At 52.3% G+C, this 13857-nt stretch overlaps 2 protein-coding genes across 3 annotated transcripts in view; one reads left to right on the forward strand and one right to left on the reverse strand.

Moving 5' to 3' along the window:
• The first annotated feature begins 272 nt into the window (after nucleotides 1–272).
• Nucleotides 273–3853, forward strand: MARCKSL1 (MARCKS like 1). Of its 2 annotated transcripts, none has more exons than XM_070610403.1 (3): nucleotides 273–498; nucleotides 1243–1766; nucleotides 2572–3853. In XM_070610403.1, the coding sequence occupies exons 2-3, from the start codon at nucleotides 1680–1682 to the stop codon at nucleotides 3082–3084; spliced, it is 600 nt and encodes a 199-aa protein (XP_070466504.1). In that variant the 5' UTR covers nucleotides 273–498; nucleotides 1243–1679; the 3' UTR covers nucleotides 3085–3853. The 2 variants fall into 2 exon arrangements, with proteins under 2 accessions (XP_070466504.1, XP_070466505.1); XM_070610404.1 differs by having other exon boundaries at nucleotides 436–613.
• Nucleotides 3854–4047: 194 nt separating this feature from the next.
• HDAC1 (histone deacetylase 1) overlaps nucleotides 4048–13857 on the reverse strand; it is a 31098-nt gene continuing 21288 nt past the window's right edge. Inside the window, exons 4-14 of the mRNA XM_070610402.1 lie at nucleotides 11735–11809; nucleotides 10198–10336; nucleotides 9598–9739; nucleotides 8398–8490; nucleotides 7126–7234; nucleotides 6904–7044; nucleotides 6167–6275; nucleotides 5942–6072; nucleotides 5518–5670; nucleotides 4944–4992; nucleotides 4048–4669 (exon numbers count right to left, since the gene is read on the reverse strand). Coding sequence (XP_070466503.1) covers nucleotides 4642–4669; nucleotides 4944–4992; nucleotides 5518–5670; nucleotides 5942–6072; nucleotides 6167–6275; nucleotides 6904–7044; nucleotides 7126–7234; nucleotides 8398–8490; nucleotides 9598–9739; nucleotides 10198–10336; nucleotides 11735–11809 — 1169 coding nt within the window. The 3' untranslated portion in view covers nucleotides 4048–4641. The remainder of the gene's footprint in view (nucleotides 4670–4943; nucleotides 4993–5517; nucleotides 5671–5941; nucleotides 6073–6166; nucleotides 6276–6903; nucleotides 7045–7125; nucleotides 7235–8397; nucleotides 8491–9597; nucleotides 9740–10197; nucleotides 10337–11734; nucleotides 11810–13857) is intronic.

Raw genomic sequence — 13857 nt, forward strand, 5'->3', positions numbered from 1 at the left:
TCCGTGTCCCAGTCTATAAAATAGGGGAGGAGGGGTCTAATGGAGCTGAGAGCATTCTGTAGTCTCAGAGTCGGGGTGCGGATGGCGGATACAAGAGCAAGTGCTGAATGGAGAAGCCACCTCAGCCCTCCCCCGCCCCTCTGTGGTCAGATCCGTGAGGAGTTCCTGATTTCTCAGGCCCTGGAGTGTCTCCACACCTCAGAGCCTCAGGTCTCCCAGGAAGCCATATCCGTAGGAGGGAGGGAGGGAGGGAGGAGGGAGGGAGAGGGGTCATAGTGAGCTGTCCAGGACACTGCCTTGCTTTTGCAACACTGTGCTTCCTCCAGCCCCCATCCTCTTCCTCCTGGGGGCTGAGGGCGGGCACATCCGGGGCCAGCTAGGACTCTGGGGTTCCCACTGGCCTGTCCAGGGCAAGAGAAGGGGAAGTGGCAGAGGACTAGAGCTGGGAGTCTTCGGCCACCCCAACCCTGCCGTGCCTCCAGGCTCCCTCACTTTCAGGTAGGGCAGGAGGCTGGGCTGGGCTGCCGTGTGGGCTGGCAAGGGGGTATCCCAGGTGTGGAGGGAGCCTTGGTGATGTCCCACTCTTCCTCTTCAGGAACTGGAATGTTTTAAGGTTTGTTGAGCCCCCTCCTGGGGTTCCTGTGCTTGCCTCTGGGGGGCCTTGATGTAGAGGAGCAGATTAGTCAGGCAGGTTATGTCAACGTCTCTCTGAGCCTCAAGTTCCTCAGCTTTCAAATGGGGATGAAGATGCTCTTCAAGGTCACAGGACCACCCCAGACTGGGTTTTGTAATGAGTTCATGCTGAGGGCAGGAAGGACCAAGGGCCAGCTTATCTTTGGGGGCTTGTTATGATGGGCCACCAAGGGACTGAGAGAAGGGAGTAGGGACAGGCCTCACTACTCTGACCAGAGTGACCCCGCGGCGGGTCAGACTCCCGAGGTTGACCAGGCCAGGTAGGCAGGGACGTGGGTGGGACCTCCGACTGGTCTCCGGGCCTTAGGGGGCGCAGATCCCAGCGCGGGGGCCCTGCGGCTTCTATGACCACATTCTCTAGAGCGCAACTCAGGACTAGCCGTCTGACGAGTCTGGGCATGTGGGCCCTTCGAAGAGTTCTAGGGGGAGACTGACAGGGGCCAGCCAGTGCAGGACCAAGGAGATGGGGGGCCCTCCAGGTGTTGGGCGTCCACCCTGAGAGGTGGGCCGTGAGAGGATGGGTTGATTGCTCTCTCTCCTGTCCTCTAGGAGCCCCACTCTGTCCAGCCGGCTGAAGGACCCGCCTCTCTCCTTCCCACACGGGACCCCACCTGCCCCCGCTAGTCGTGTGGATTGAGAGGACCAGACCGCCGGCGTCGCCCACTGCGCAAGTGGGGCTTGAGACCTGAGCCCGCCTCCGCCCCTCGATTGGGCGCTCATTTAAATGCCCGGCCCCGCCCCGGGCTCGGGGCGCATATATATAGGCAGCTCGGCGGGCGGCGGGCGGCATTCTGGCGCGGAGCTGAGCGGCGGCGGGTATAGCTTACGGGTCGGGCGCGGAGCGGGGGTGCAGCTCGGTTCCCCCCGATTCCCCTCCCCCTCCGGCGCGAGCCCCACCCCTCCGCTGGCCGGGCCGACCCGGCCGAACTACCCTGCGGCGCGAGCCCGGGGCGGCTCCGGGCGCCCCCCAGCAGACCCCTCCCATCATGGGCAGCCAGAGCTCCAAGGCTCCCCGGGGCGACGTGACCGCCGAGGAGGCAGCAGGCGCCTCCGCCGCTAAGGCCAACGGACAGGTGGGTGCGCTCAGCCCGGCCCGGCCCGGCCCCCTTCTCTCGCCCCTCGCCGCCTCGCGGGCCCTGGGCCGGGGCCGCGCGCTTTGTCCGGCCCGGGACACGCGGCGCCCCCTCCCCCGCCCGGTCCCTTTGTTCTCGGCGCCGCAGCCCCCGCGGGCGAAGCAAGGGGAGGGGCGGGGATGGGGCGCCGGCCGGGCCCCGCCGCCTTCTTTGTTCGCGGCCCCGGCCCCCGGCGCTGCCCCCCGGCCGCCCCGAGCGCCGCGCGGGGAACAAAGGCGCTGCGGGGCCGCGCAAGGGGGCGCCCAGGGGCCGCGGGGCGGGTACCCGGAGAGGAGGGCACTCCACCCGCAGACCCGACCTCGGGCCCACGGCCTTTTTTTAGGGGGGCGTCGAGATGTGGGGAGAGCCTGAGGTGGGTGGGGGACTGTTCACACAAAGCAGGAGGCTGGGACGACAGGCCGTCCAGGTGCGGGAGCAGCGCCCCGGGGCGGCTTCCCGCCCAATATGGGCTGGCACGGCTCGCCCGCCCGGGATCCGCGGCCGCGAGCGGTTCTGCGCGGAATAGAGAGCGCGCCCCGGGGGAGGGGGGTGGGGGGCCACGGGACCCCAGCGCCTCCTGCCGGCCGCGGCCTGCGAGGGGCAGGAGGGGGATGTTTGATGGGATCCCGGGTGTGGGGTGAGGCTACCGCCAGCCTCTGGGGTTGCAGTAGAACGAGCCGGGATCCCGTTGTCTGTAAGGGACGAGAGGGGGACTGGGGCAGGGTGTAGAGCCCCGGCCCTCATTGCTGTCTCCTCTGCCCTGCAGGAGAATGGCCACGTGAAAAGCAATGGAGATCTATCCCCCAAGGGTGAAGGGGAGTCGCCCCCCGTGAACGGAACAGAGGAAGCAGCTGGGGCCACAGGCGATGCCATCGAGCCAGCACCCCCTAGCCAGGGCGCTGAGGCCAAGGGGGAGGCCGCCCCCAAGGAGACCCCCAAGAAGAAGAAGAAATTCTCTTTCAAGAAGCCTTTCAAATTGAGTGGCCTGTCCTTCAAGAGAAATCGGAAGGAGGGTGGGGGTGACTCCTCTGCCTCCTCACCCACAGAGGAAGAGCAGGAGCAGGGGGAGATTGGTGCCTGCAGCGAGGAAGGCACTGCCCAGGAAGGGAAGGCTGTTACCACCCCCGAGATCCAAGAGCCCCAGGCCAAGGGGGCAGAGGCTAGTGCTGCCTCCAAGGGAGGAGACGCGGAAGAGGAGGCAGGGCCCCAGGCTGCAGAGCAGTCCACTCCCTCGGGGCCAGAGAGTGGCCCTACACCGGCCAGCGAGGAGAATGAGTAGCTGGGTGGGGGCAGGTGGGTGATCTCTAAGCTGCAAAAACTGTGCTGTCCTTGTGAGGTCACTGCCTGGACCTGGCACCCTGGCTGCCTTCCTGTGCCCAGAAAGGACGGGGCTGTTGCCCCCTCCCAGCCACGTTCCCTCTCCTCCTCTCCCTCCTGTGGATTCTCCCATCATCCCATCTGGTCTTCCTCTTAAGGCCAGTTGAAGATGGTCCCTTGCAGTTTCCCAAGTTAGGTTAGTGATGTGAAATGCTCCTGCCCCTGGCCCTACCTCCTTCCCTGTCCCCACCCCTGCAGAAGGCAATTGCTGGTTTTCTTCCCCAATTCTTTTCCAACTAGGTTTTGTTTACTCTACTCCCCAAATCCCTGAGCCAGATGTGGGGTGCCTACACTCCCAAACCCTGAGTGTCCGGCCTCCCCCTGTTGAGTTTTTAGTCTCTTGTGCTGTGCCTAGTGGCACCTGGGCTGGGGAGGACACTGCCCTGTCTAGGTTTTTATAAATGTCTTACTCAAGTTCAAACCTCCAGCTTGTGAATCAACTGTGTCTTTTTTGACTTGGCAAGCAAGTATTAGGCTTTGGGGTGGGGGGAGGTCTGTAATGTGAAACAACTTCTTGTTGTCTTTTTTTCCCCTCCCATTGTTGTAAATAACTTTTAATGGCCAAACCCCAGATTTGTACTTTTTTTTTTTTTTTCTAACTGCTATAAAACCATTCTCTTCCACCTGGTTTTACTGTAACATTTGGAAAAGGAATAAATGTCGTCCCTTTAGTGGTGCTTTTTAATGAGTGGTCTTCTGGGGGCAGGGTGAGAAGACTGGTTAACCTCAAACCTTGAGGGAGAGATTAAGAAGACAGGTAAATTGTGGGATTCTTCTGTTGAGGGGTTATCCAGATCCTCATGGACCCCAGAAGGGCAGGGGAGTGGAGTCAAAATCAACACAGGGATACTGCTAGGAGACACGCTCAGGAGGGTACGGAAATGTACCATTTTATTACAAAGATTCGCACAAAAATGAAAATAGCATCTCAAGAAGGAAACTACCAATCTCCACCTGCAGAATTGTAGGGGGACAGAGGGCAGGCAGTGTGAGTTTCTGGGCTCACTTGGGACCAGTGGGAAGGTATAAGAACAGAACCAATCTAAAAATGTCTGATGTTACCTTAAGGAGCCTGAAAAGAACAGAAGGTCCCTGAAGACCCAGCCGCCCCTTCTAGAATGCTCAATGAGGGCACCTTTCCAAAGCTACTAAGCAGGCACTTGGCATTTCAGGATTTTGTCTTATGGCTGCTTAAGAGTATCCCTTCCACCCAGACCTGACACCCTTTATGGTTCAAAATTAAAAACTGGGGAAGGATGGGTGGCAAGGCAGCTACTAGAAAAGCTCACCCAGCACGTGTGCCCTGGGCTCAGGGCCCTGGTTCCTGTTTAGTCCCTGGGGATATTTATATTTAATATATTTTTATATAAATACACAGTGAAATAGAAAATATAAAATCTGAGGGGTTGTGGGAGAAAAGGGGGGAACTTGGCAAGAAGCCAGAACTGGAGAGGTCTGCTCAGGCCAACTTGACCTCCTCCTTGACCCTGTGGAGAGAGCAAAGATTCACATGAGATAACCCACCCCAGAGGCCTTGATGCAAAAGTGTGGGTACAATGACTTCCACAGGACCCCGGCTGCCCAGGTGACTGCTGAGGGTTGGGGCTTCCTAGCTCTGCCTAGAACTGCAGAGACAGACACACTGGTCCCTGAAAGAGGCCTTTGTAAGCTGGACCAGCTGTCCCTGTGCCTTCCCTCTCGGCATGGTGGGACAAAGGGGCTGGTGCTCCAATGCCAGGGAGATGACAGCTCCTTCCTCACCCTTTGGCTTCTTGCTTCTCCTCCTTGGTTTTCTCCTCTTCTGTGACTTCTAGAACATAAGAGTGCAGGGATGGCCAAGGGCAGCCCCTCTGGAAAGACCTCCAGGATCTTCACTTACCCTGAAACCCCTTCCCCAACACTATAGCTCAATGGACATACGAAAGAGAAAAGTCCATTCCAGATCCTCCCAGTGAGCCCTGTTGAGAACAAACAAGTCGGACCGGTTTCCCAGCCTGCTAGAGCCTGAACCCGGTGGGCGGAGGCAGCCCCCTGGGAAACGGGTGAAGACTCGGAAAAGGGCTTGGGTGGTACGTGAGAGCCATGCTCCTGACCGCGGGGAGCCCAGGCATGTCCCTGGCTCTGAGGCTGGCAGGGCTCAATTAGCCAGTGGAGATGACGAATCGAGTTTCACTCTTTTGTGGGCCCTGCCACTTCTGTGAGGCACTGAAAGGCCTAAGGAGCTGAGGAAGCCCCAAAGGAGCTGGCAGGGCCTGCGTAAGCTCCCTCCTCCCATTGCCCTACATAAATTCATCCTCCTCCAGGGGCTGGGGCTCAAGACCCAACCCAAACCCACCTTTCTTTTCTTCTGGCTCTTTCTCTTTTTCATCCTCTGTTTTGACTCTCTTGGCTTTTTTGAAGTTGGAAGAATTCTTGCGACCGCCTTCTCCCTCCTCATCAGAGTCAGAGAACTCTTCCTCACAGGCAATTCGTTTGTCAGAGGAACAGACTGGGAGGCAATGGAAAATATGGGTGAGAGAGCAGATGACTCTTTATCTCGGGGTCTGTGCCCAGTGATTCCCTGCATGTCCTCCAAGAGACACCAAGGGAAGGGGACCAAGAAAAGGAACTCAGATTCCCTAAATTATTCCTTTAGGCATTGGAACCTGGGTTTCTTAACTAGTGGGTAGCTGCGGAAGAATATGGAACCAGGAATGATAGAGGGAAGTCAGAGCTGCCTACTCACTGGGAAGGTACAGGCCCCTGGGTCTGGGTCTTACTTGAGATGCGCTTGTCAGGGTCTTCTTCGTCCTCATCGCCACTCTCCTCTGGAATGGCATCCTCAGGAATCGCCTGCATTTGGACCCCAGGTGCATGGGGCAGCATTCTCAGGTTCTCAAACAGTCGCTGTCTATGGCCAATGGTAGAGAGGGTGGCTAGGCTCTGGTTAGGGACAAACCAGAGCCTGGGATGTTCAATCACAGGGTGTCTGGGGATATACTCACTTGATCTTCTCCAGGTACTCATTAGTGTTCTGGTTAGTCATATTGGAAGGACTGATGTGAAGTTTGAAATCTGGTCCAAAGTATTCAAAGTAGTCGTTGTATGGAAGCTCTAATTGGGGCAGGGGATAAGAGAGTTAAGAGACCTGGCCACCATGGGACTCTGAGAAAAGCAGTGGTTAGGTTTATCTGGACCTGTTAGCCCAACTATTAAACAGAGAGGAATGCCTCTGAGATAGGGTGAGACTTGGGTGCCTATAGGATTTCAATCTTTTTAAAGGCATTTTCCAATTCCACACCAGTGGGGGGGGGGGGGGTGGTGGTGGTGGGTGGGTGGGTGTGTGTGTGTGTGTGTGTGTGTGTGTGTGTGTGTGTGTGTGTGTGTGTGTGTGTATTTTACTATGAGGAGAAGGCCCAGGCCCCGGTTTAGAAGAATTTAGGCAATGCTCATTGGGAGCACTCCCTCACTCACTTCCCTGGTTACCCTATAGAGTAAGAATTCCAAAGCTATAAATAACCACTGATAATTTTGTCCAGACCACAAGCAGGGAGAGACGAGAGAGGGTCAAAAAGGACTCAGGAAAAATTGATGCTATGGTCTGACAATCACAGAGGATAGGCAAGAGAATCAATGACTAGTACCAGAAGAAGAGAGGTCAAGGCCAGTGGGAAAGGGCTGTTAACTTGAGGATCCATGACCTCCAGCTCCGCCCAGCCCACTCTCATCCCGGAGCTATTACCATTAGGGATCTCTGTGTCCAGGGCCACAGACGTTTCATATGTCCAGCACCGGGCAACATTACGAATGGTGTAGCCACCGCCTCCCAGCATCAGCATAGGCAGGTTGAAGCTCTTCACAAATTCCACACACTTGGCGTGCCCTTTGGTGGGAGGAGGGGTGCTGGGTTACAGGAGTGCCCAGCAGGACCCTGTCCCCGCACCGCTATGCTTCCTGGTCTCACCTTTGATGGTCAGATTGAAGCAACCTAACCGATCCCCAGACAGGGAGTCAGAGCCACACTGTAAGACGACTGCACTGGGCTGGAACATCTCCATTACCTTGGATATGACCTAAAAGGACACATCCTGGTCACTACCAGCCTCAAGTAAAGCTATGTGAGGTTTGGGGCTGAAAAGGGTGGTTGCAGCACTGTCTTCTGTTCCTTATCACCCACTCCCACCTTTCCCCTCTCCCTCATGTGGATAGTAGAGAAAAGGGAGCATCAGCCTGGGGTTCTCATTTCCCCACTTGGTTCAGTTTTCCAATTTGAAAGCATCTCCAAGAGGCTTCTAGCTCTGATAACACTGAACCTAGAACAGACAGCCTGTTGACTCCCTAAATCTTTCCCTCTTTCGCTGCCCACGCTCCAGTGCCACTTCCTCTAGGAAGCCTTTCTGACCCTCAGTTGCATCTATTCTACCCATTTGGTCCTACAGACTTTGAGCTTTATACTGTGAGGAAGCACTTCACGCTTGTATATCGTGGGCTTCTCTGTTGCCCTTACTACAGGGACATAGTAGGCAGTTGGTGTTTGCTGAGTGACTACCTAACTTTATTAGATTAATACTCTAGTAATGGTTCCTCGTTGCTTACAGGCGAAGATTTAACCCCTCAGCATGGCATTCAAGGCTCCCTTTGAAATACTGACCTCAAGATACATTTTCTACCACATCCTTCAACACTTCTCCCACACATCACACCGGCTTACATATAGCTACATATTGGCACCTCTGTGGTTCTGCTGGTGCTGTTCCCTCTGAATGCCCCTCCTCCCCTCCAGCCCCCACCTGCTTCTTCACATGGCTAACTCCTCATTTTTCAAGGTCCAGCTCAAATGTCACCACCTCTATGAACTCAGCTCTGACTACTCCCTCCCCAGCCCAGGCAGCAGTGCGTCTCTCGCTCCTCTGTTCCTCCCTCAAAAACAGTCCTGACCACACGCTGTTGGGTCTGTGCCTGCCTCCCACACCACAGACTGCGAGGTCTTCAAGGGCATAGACCATGTCCTAGATAGTCTTACACCCAATAGTGCCTGACCCCCAGAAGGCATCGATAAATATTAGGGTAAATTTTGTTCCCCTACCACACAGCATGCAATCCAGGGTTGAAACACTTCTCATTTCCCAAGCAGCCTCTCAGTGGGGAGGCAGCCCTGAGGTGTGCTGGCGGTGCTTTGCCACCCCTCCCTTAGACCAATCCCATTTGTAGCCCAGGTGGTGGATAAGCCACTTACCGGCTTGAAAATGGCCTCATAGGACTCGTCATCAATCCCATCTCGGAGCGGGTAGTTAACAGCATAATACTTGCCTTTGCCAGCCCCAATATCCTAATTAAGAGGGACATTAAAGTAACACTGAAAAATGAAGCTAGGAAGAAGTTCAAGGATGGGGGCTGGAAGGCTAAGGAAAGAGGCAGTGGTTCTGAGAGACAAGCTGGGCCCAGGAGGTGGGCCAGGCACAGAGCAGGGGTACCTTGGTTAGTACCATTCCCCTCACTGGTAAATCTAGCTCACATCTCTGAATACACCACTGAACCTGCACCCTGACTGAGAATCGTTTATGGAGCCAGAGATGGAATATTCTACCCCACAGCACAACACCTCCACCTTGGATTGGGTTGGAAAAAGCTGGCTGGTGGCAGGTCACAGAAATAACACCCATCCCGTGACAACCCTTTCCTCTCAAGAGAGCTTTACTGCTCACTCCTCTACCCAGCTCTCCTCTCTGGGGAGGTATGGACGAGAAGTAGAGAAGCAAGAAGAGTTCTTCAAAATGGTAAATGCTCAGTGATTCTAATGCTTGCCATAGTAAACAACTGAATTAGTCACTTTTTCACTCAAGGGCTACTGGCATGCCAAAGTGGCTGGTTTCACTGTATTCATGCTAATAGAAGCATGATAGAACAGTCTGATGAATTAGCTTCCAAGTATCCTTATCCTGAGGTCCACGGATGGGCTTCAGTAAGGGGAGGTGTCTATTGGTATTCGATATCAGATGCAAAATTCATGTACTTTCTGAGGAAAGAGTCAGTAGCTTTCAGTCAGATGGCCAAAGGGAAGGAGACCTAAAAATGTGAAGAGCCCTTCAGATGATCCGTAAGGGTCCCAATTCATAGCCCATGCGAGAAAACCTGGACATTTCTAGCCTAAAATTCAAGCCGTATGATAGGACATCTGAATAGTGCAACGCAGCTCAACTGTGGCCAGGAAAGAAGGGCAATGAGTCAGGAAACCCCTATCCCTCTCAACCCTTTATGTCCCATCATTCCCTTCCTCCAGAATAAGGGAGGGAAGGAGATCATGGCAGGTGCCCCAGGCTGGGGTACTGTGTTCTGAATGGCAGAAGAGGCAGGAGTGGTTTTTGGTGACATGAGATAGGAGAGTTAGAGCTGGCAGCTGAGGGTGAGCTGGTTGGCCCCTGAAGGGAGTTCTCACCCGTAGGTCCCCAGTTCCTGGGAAGTACTCTCCGTATTTATGAAAGGACACAGTCATGACCCGGTCTGTGGTATAGAAGGCCTCTTCCACGCCATCGCCGTGGTGAATATCAATGTCAATATACAGCACCCTCTGGTGATACCTAGGATCAGAAGGGGGTCAGGGGTCTGGGGGCTCCTTGGGAGTGGGACGCGCCAAGGGCGCCAGGTCCCAGCTTACCGGGCTGGCTGCCTCCCTCAGGTATCTCTAAGCACCAGAGACGTGGAAACTGGCTGAAGGAAGGTGGAAGAGCGGCAGGGTGTCTCCAGAGGCCTGACCAAGCCGACCAAGTCCGATCTTCCTACTCTACAGCCAGGGTCAACTCCAGCCACACAAGGACACTCTGGAGGCAGGTTCTGAGCAGCGCCTGCCCCTGATCTTGCCGTGGGCTCAGATCAAACCAAGACCCCGTCAGGGAGAAGATGGCCAGAGACACTCACCGAACATATCCTAGCCAACACACCGCTAGGAAAAGCAAACTAGGGAGGCAAGCCCGGGGGAGAGGGAAGTGGGAACCTGGCCTAAGGTGCTCTTCCAAAAGACAAGGCCAGGCAGGCATACTTTAGCAGTTCCAGGATGGCCAAGACGATATCATTGACGTAACAGAAGCCAGATGCCTCGGACTTCTTTGCATGGTGCAGGCCCCCAGCCCAATTCACAGCGATGTCCGTCTGCTGCTTATTAAGTTTCACAGCACTTGCTGGGCATGAGAAGAGAGAACACAAGCCTGTTACCAAGCCACTCTCCCCCTTCCCTCAGGAAGCCCAGGGAACCCAGTGAGAGGTCGGACCTGCCTATTCAACAGCTGTACAGTACAGTTCACAGGTCAGTCCTCTGCTTCCCACCCTAGCTCAACAGGGAATAAAGACAACACTGGCTACTCTAGAACAACTGCTTTCCAAACTGAGGTTGGTAACCCATTATTAGGCCTTAAAATTGGTTCAGTGGCTCATGATTAGTATATATATATATTTGAATGATATAGACTAGATAAAAATATCAGAGTAGCAGTAAAGATAGCTGCTCCTCTGTGAAAGGGGCTTCAGAGCTAGAGAGGGTGTGCCCATGTGCATGCGTAACCTGGACTGCAAGCGTAAATGTATTTCTTACTGTGATTCACAGTCAAAAATGTTGAAGATATCAAAGGTAGTAGGTGCTCAAAGTACAAACAGGTCCAAGAAGAAGTGAAGGAGGAATACAGGCTCATGTGTGTAAGTACATTTGTGGCAGTGTAATTTTAATAGCAATAAAAACATAAACAACCCAAATGATCCAACAAAAGGGGACTGATTATATCGACTGAAATTGGTCCATAACATGGAATAATCATGCAGCCACTAGAAATCATGCTATAAACTACTACAGAGAAATTTTTAAAGATTTACTAAGTAAAAAATGCAGGCACAAAACTATATATATAATGCGACACATTTCTGTAAAATACAGACATATGTTAGTTACATCCAGATATATATAAACAGAAAAAAGAATGGGTGTGTAAACACCAAAATGGTAACAATGGTTATCTACGAAGAGTGTAATTGTGAGCAATATTTTTTGCTGTGCACTTCTTTGTTTTCTGAGATTATATTGGGAGGCATGAGGGAAGGGGGAGGACAGAAAACCATGATCATAGGAAAATAAATATTTGTTAAGAAAGGGTTTAGAGTAATCCTAGAGGTAATCAAAGTTACTAATGGAAGTGGGAGATATATGGGGAGTATTTCTGACCTCTAAAGATAATTACCATGCTCTTTTCTAAGACACAGATGATGATGTTTCCCATTTTTATAGCACTTTGCAGTTCACAAATTGTTTTTATGTTCAGCATCTCAACAATCCCATAAGGTCTGCAGGGAATTCCTGAATATAAGATCTCTTGGTAGCAGAGGACGGTCAAGGACACCTGTCAGTACCATGTCAGAGACTGAACCTGGGCTGGGACTGAACCAAGAGGACATTTTAAAGGCCTAAGGTAAAAAACCCACAGGACCATTTTACACGGTCACAGACCAGCCCTACTGGGACAGTGGCCTAAAAGGCAGACCTCACTAGTACAGCCCAGCACGGCCCTTGAGGAGGGATGTATATTTCTTACCCACAGAGCCACCAGTAGATAACTGACAGAACTCAAACAGGCCATCAAATACCGGACAGTCCTCACCAACGTTGACTTGAAAGACATAAATGAAAAGTTAGTTCCCACAATTTCCGTTAGTTTTTACTTACATATTTATAAGCTGATGGAAAAAAACAGAATTTGGATTCAGCAGGCTGAGGCTCTAGTCTAGGCTCTACTACTCACTGGCTGTGTGATTGGGTCAAGTCATTTAACTTCTGTAAGCTTTGGCTCATTATCTAACAAGCAATGATGATACCCACCTCAATTGTTGAGAAGACTTAAAGAAATTTTATATGGGGAAGCATTTAGCAAGTAAGTATTCCAAAAATGTTGGTTCATTCCTTGAGGGAGAAAAGCCGAGCCTCATATTCCAGCCTGGGTTTATTCCTAGGCCTCACTCCAGCTGACCAACAAGGAAGTGAAGAACAGAGACCTATGTAACTAACTGTCCTCCACTGAACACTTAGCAACATGCCGGACACTATGCTAAATGCTTTAAACACCTGACATGATTTGCCCTCACACAACCTTCTAAGGTAGGATTTGGTCCTATTTTATAAATAAGGAAACAGGCACAGAGAGGCGAGTAAATGCTGGTAAATAGCAGAGGCAATATTCAAGTATTGGTCTGTCTGTCCTAAAAGCCTATGAAGACATACTCTGGCCTTTTCCCCAGTAATTTCACATGCACGATCTCATCTGATCCTCAATACAACCCTATGAGCTAGACAAGACAGATATCAACACCACCGTGCAGAGGAACAAACAGGCACAGCGAAGTTAGGTGACTTGCCCAAGGTTATATAACCAGGCAGTGGCAGAACCAGAATCAGAGTCCAGGTGTCTTGATTCCCACAGTCCAGTGCTCTTTCTACTACACCCACAAGTGACAACTGGAATAAAGTTATTTCAGGCCTAAAGGCGTAAAAGTACAAACTAACACATAATGAGGAAACACATGCAAACAATAATGCAAATAAAATGAAAAAGACAGGAAAGGAAGCACACCTGAAGGTTGTAGAAGACTCACAGAGGTAGAGAGGAACCTTAAGGCTCCAAGTCTCCTCTCACAGAAAAGGAAACTGCTGAGACATCAATGATACACAGGAAGTTAGAGGCAGGGGTGGGGCCAGATCATTATTCTCTTGCCCCAGCCTTCCCAGTGCACCCACGGTTATCAACAGAGGTTCCCAAAGCAGAGCAAGGAGGAGGGTAGGAGAGCCCAGCTTGGATTGTGGTAATCTCTTGAAACATAGCTGCAGCTCAAGGTTTGCAACAACCACAAGAGTTAGTACCTGTGGCATTGCCCTAAACTTAGAGGGTGCCCTGATCTGGTACCCTGCAAAGACAAGTGCTCCAAGGAAGCATGACCTGCATAAGGGAGTAAGCAGTGGGTGGCTCTCTCCCCCACTTACCGGGTAAACACTGGGAGGCTGTGTCAACAAGAACTTTGGTCCCTGGGGCCAGGCTATTTATCCACTGGCAACCAATTTCTCCCTCCGGCTGCATCCTCCTTCAGTGGGTTTGGCCTGCCTTGGTTTCCAAAGTTTTGCTTATACTCCTATTTGGGATGTGGAGCCTCCATGGGAGGAAATGAGTGTTTCAGATGCAAGAAAAAGATATTTTCCTTCAGGCCCCAAACCAACATATGGTTCAAATGACCAGCCTATTATTCCCAGCTCAACACGCTGTGTGATTAGAGATGGAAAGAGAGGAAAATGAGAGAGCAGACCCTCACCTGGGCTAATCTATGAGGCTCTAGAGAGGACTTTGCTATGAATTTTCCCTCTTCCTACTATAAATACTTTTCTCATTCTTAGGCTGGCTTTAGACTGAAGGGGAGCGATACTGGGTGAGAGATGGGGGAACAGAGGTAGGTAGAGAAGGCAGTAAAAAGCATACTGCAGAAAGAGATGTATGGGATTAAACATGGCCTTCAGGATAGTGCTTAGACCTTGCTGGTGGTGGCAATGGGGCAGCGGGGAGAAGGGTATGCAATCAAGGAGAGGCACCACGGGGGCTTCAATTGTATTGGTAATGTTTTCTTCCTTAGGCTGGTAGTGGGTATGTGGATGTTCATTATTTTGTTTTTTATACTT

This window comes from Equus przewalskii, chromosome 2 (assembly GCF_037783145.1).
Source record: "Equus przewalskii isolate Varuska chromosome 2, EquPr2, whole genome shotgun sequence".
NCBI lineage: Eukaryota > Metazoa > Chordata > Mammalia > Perissodactyla > Equidae > Equus > Equus przewalskii.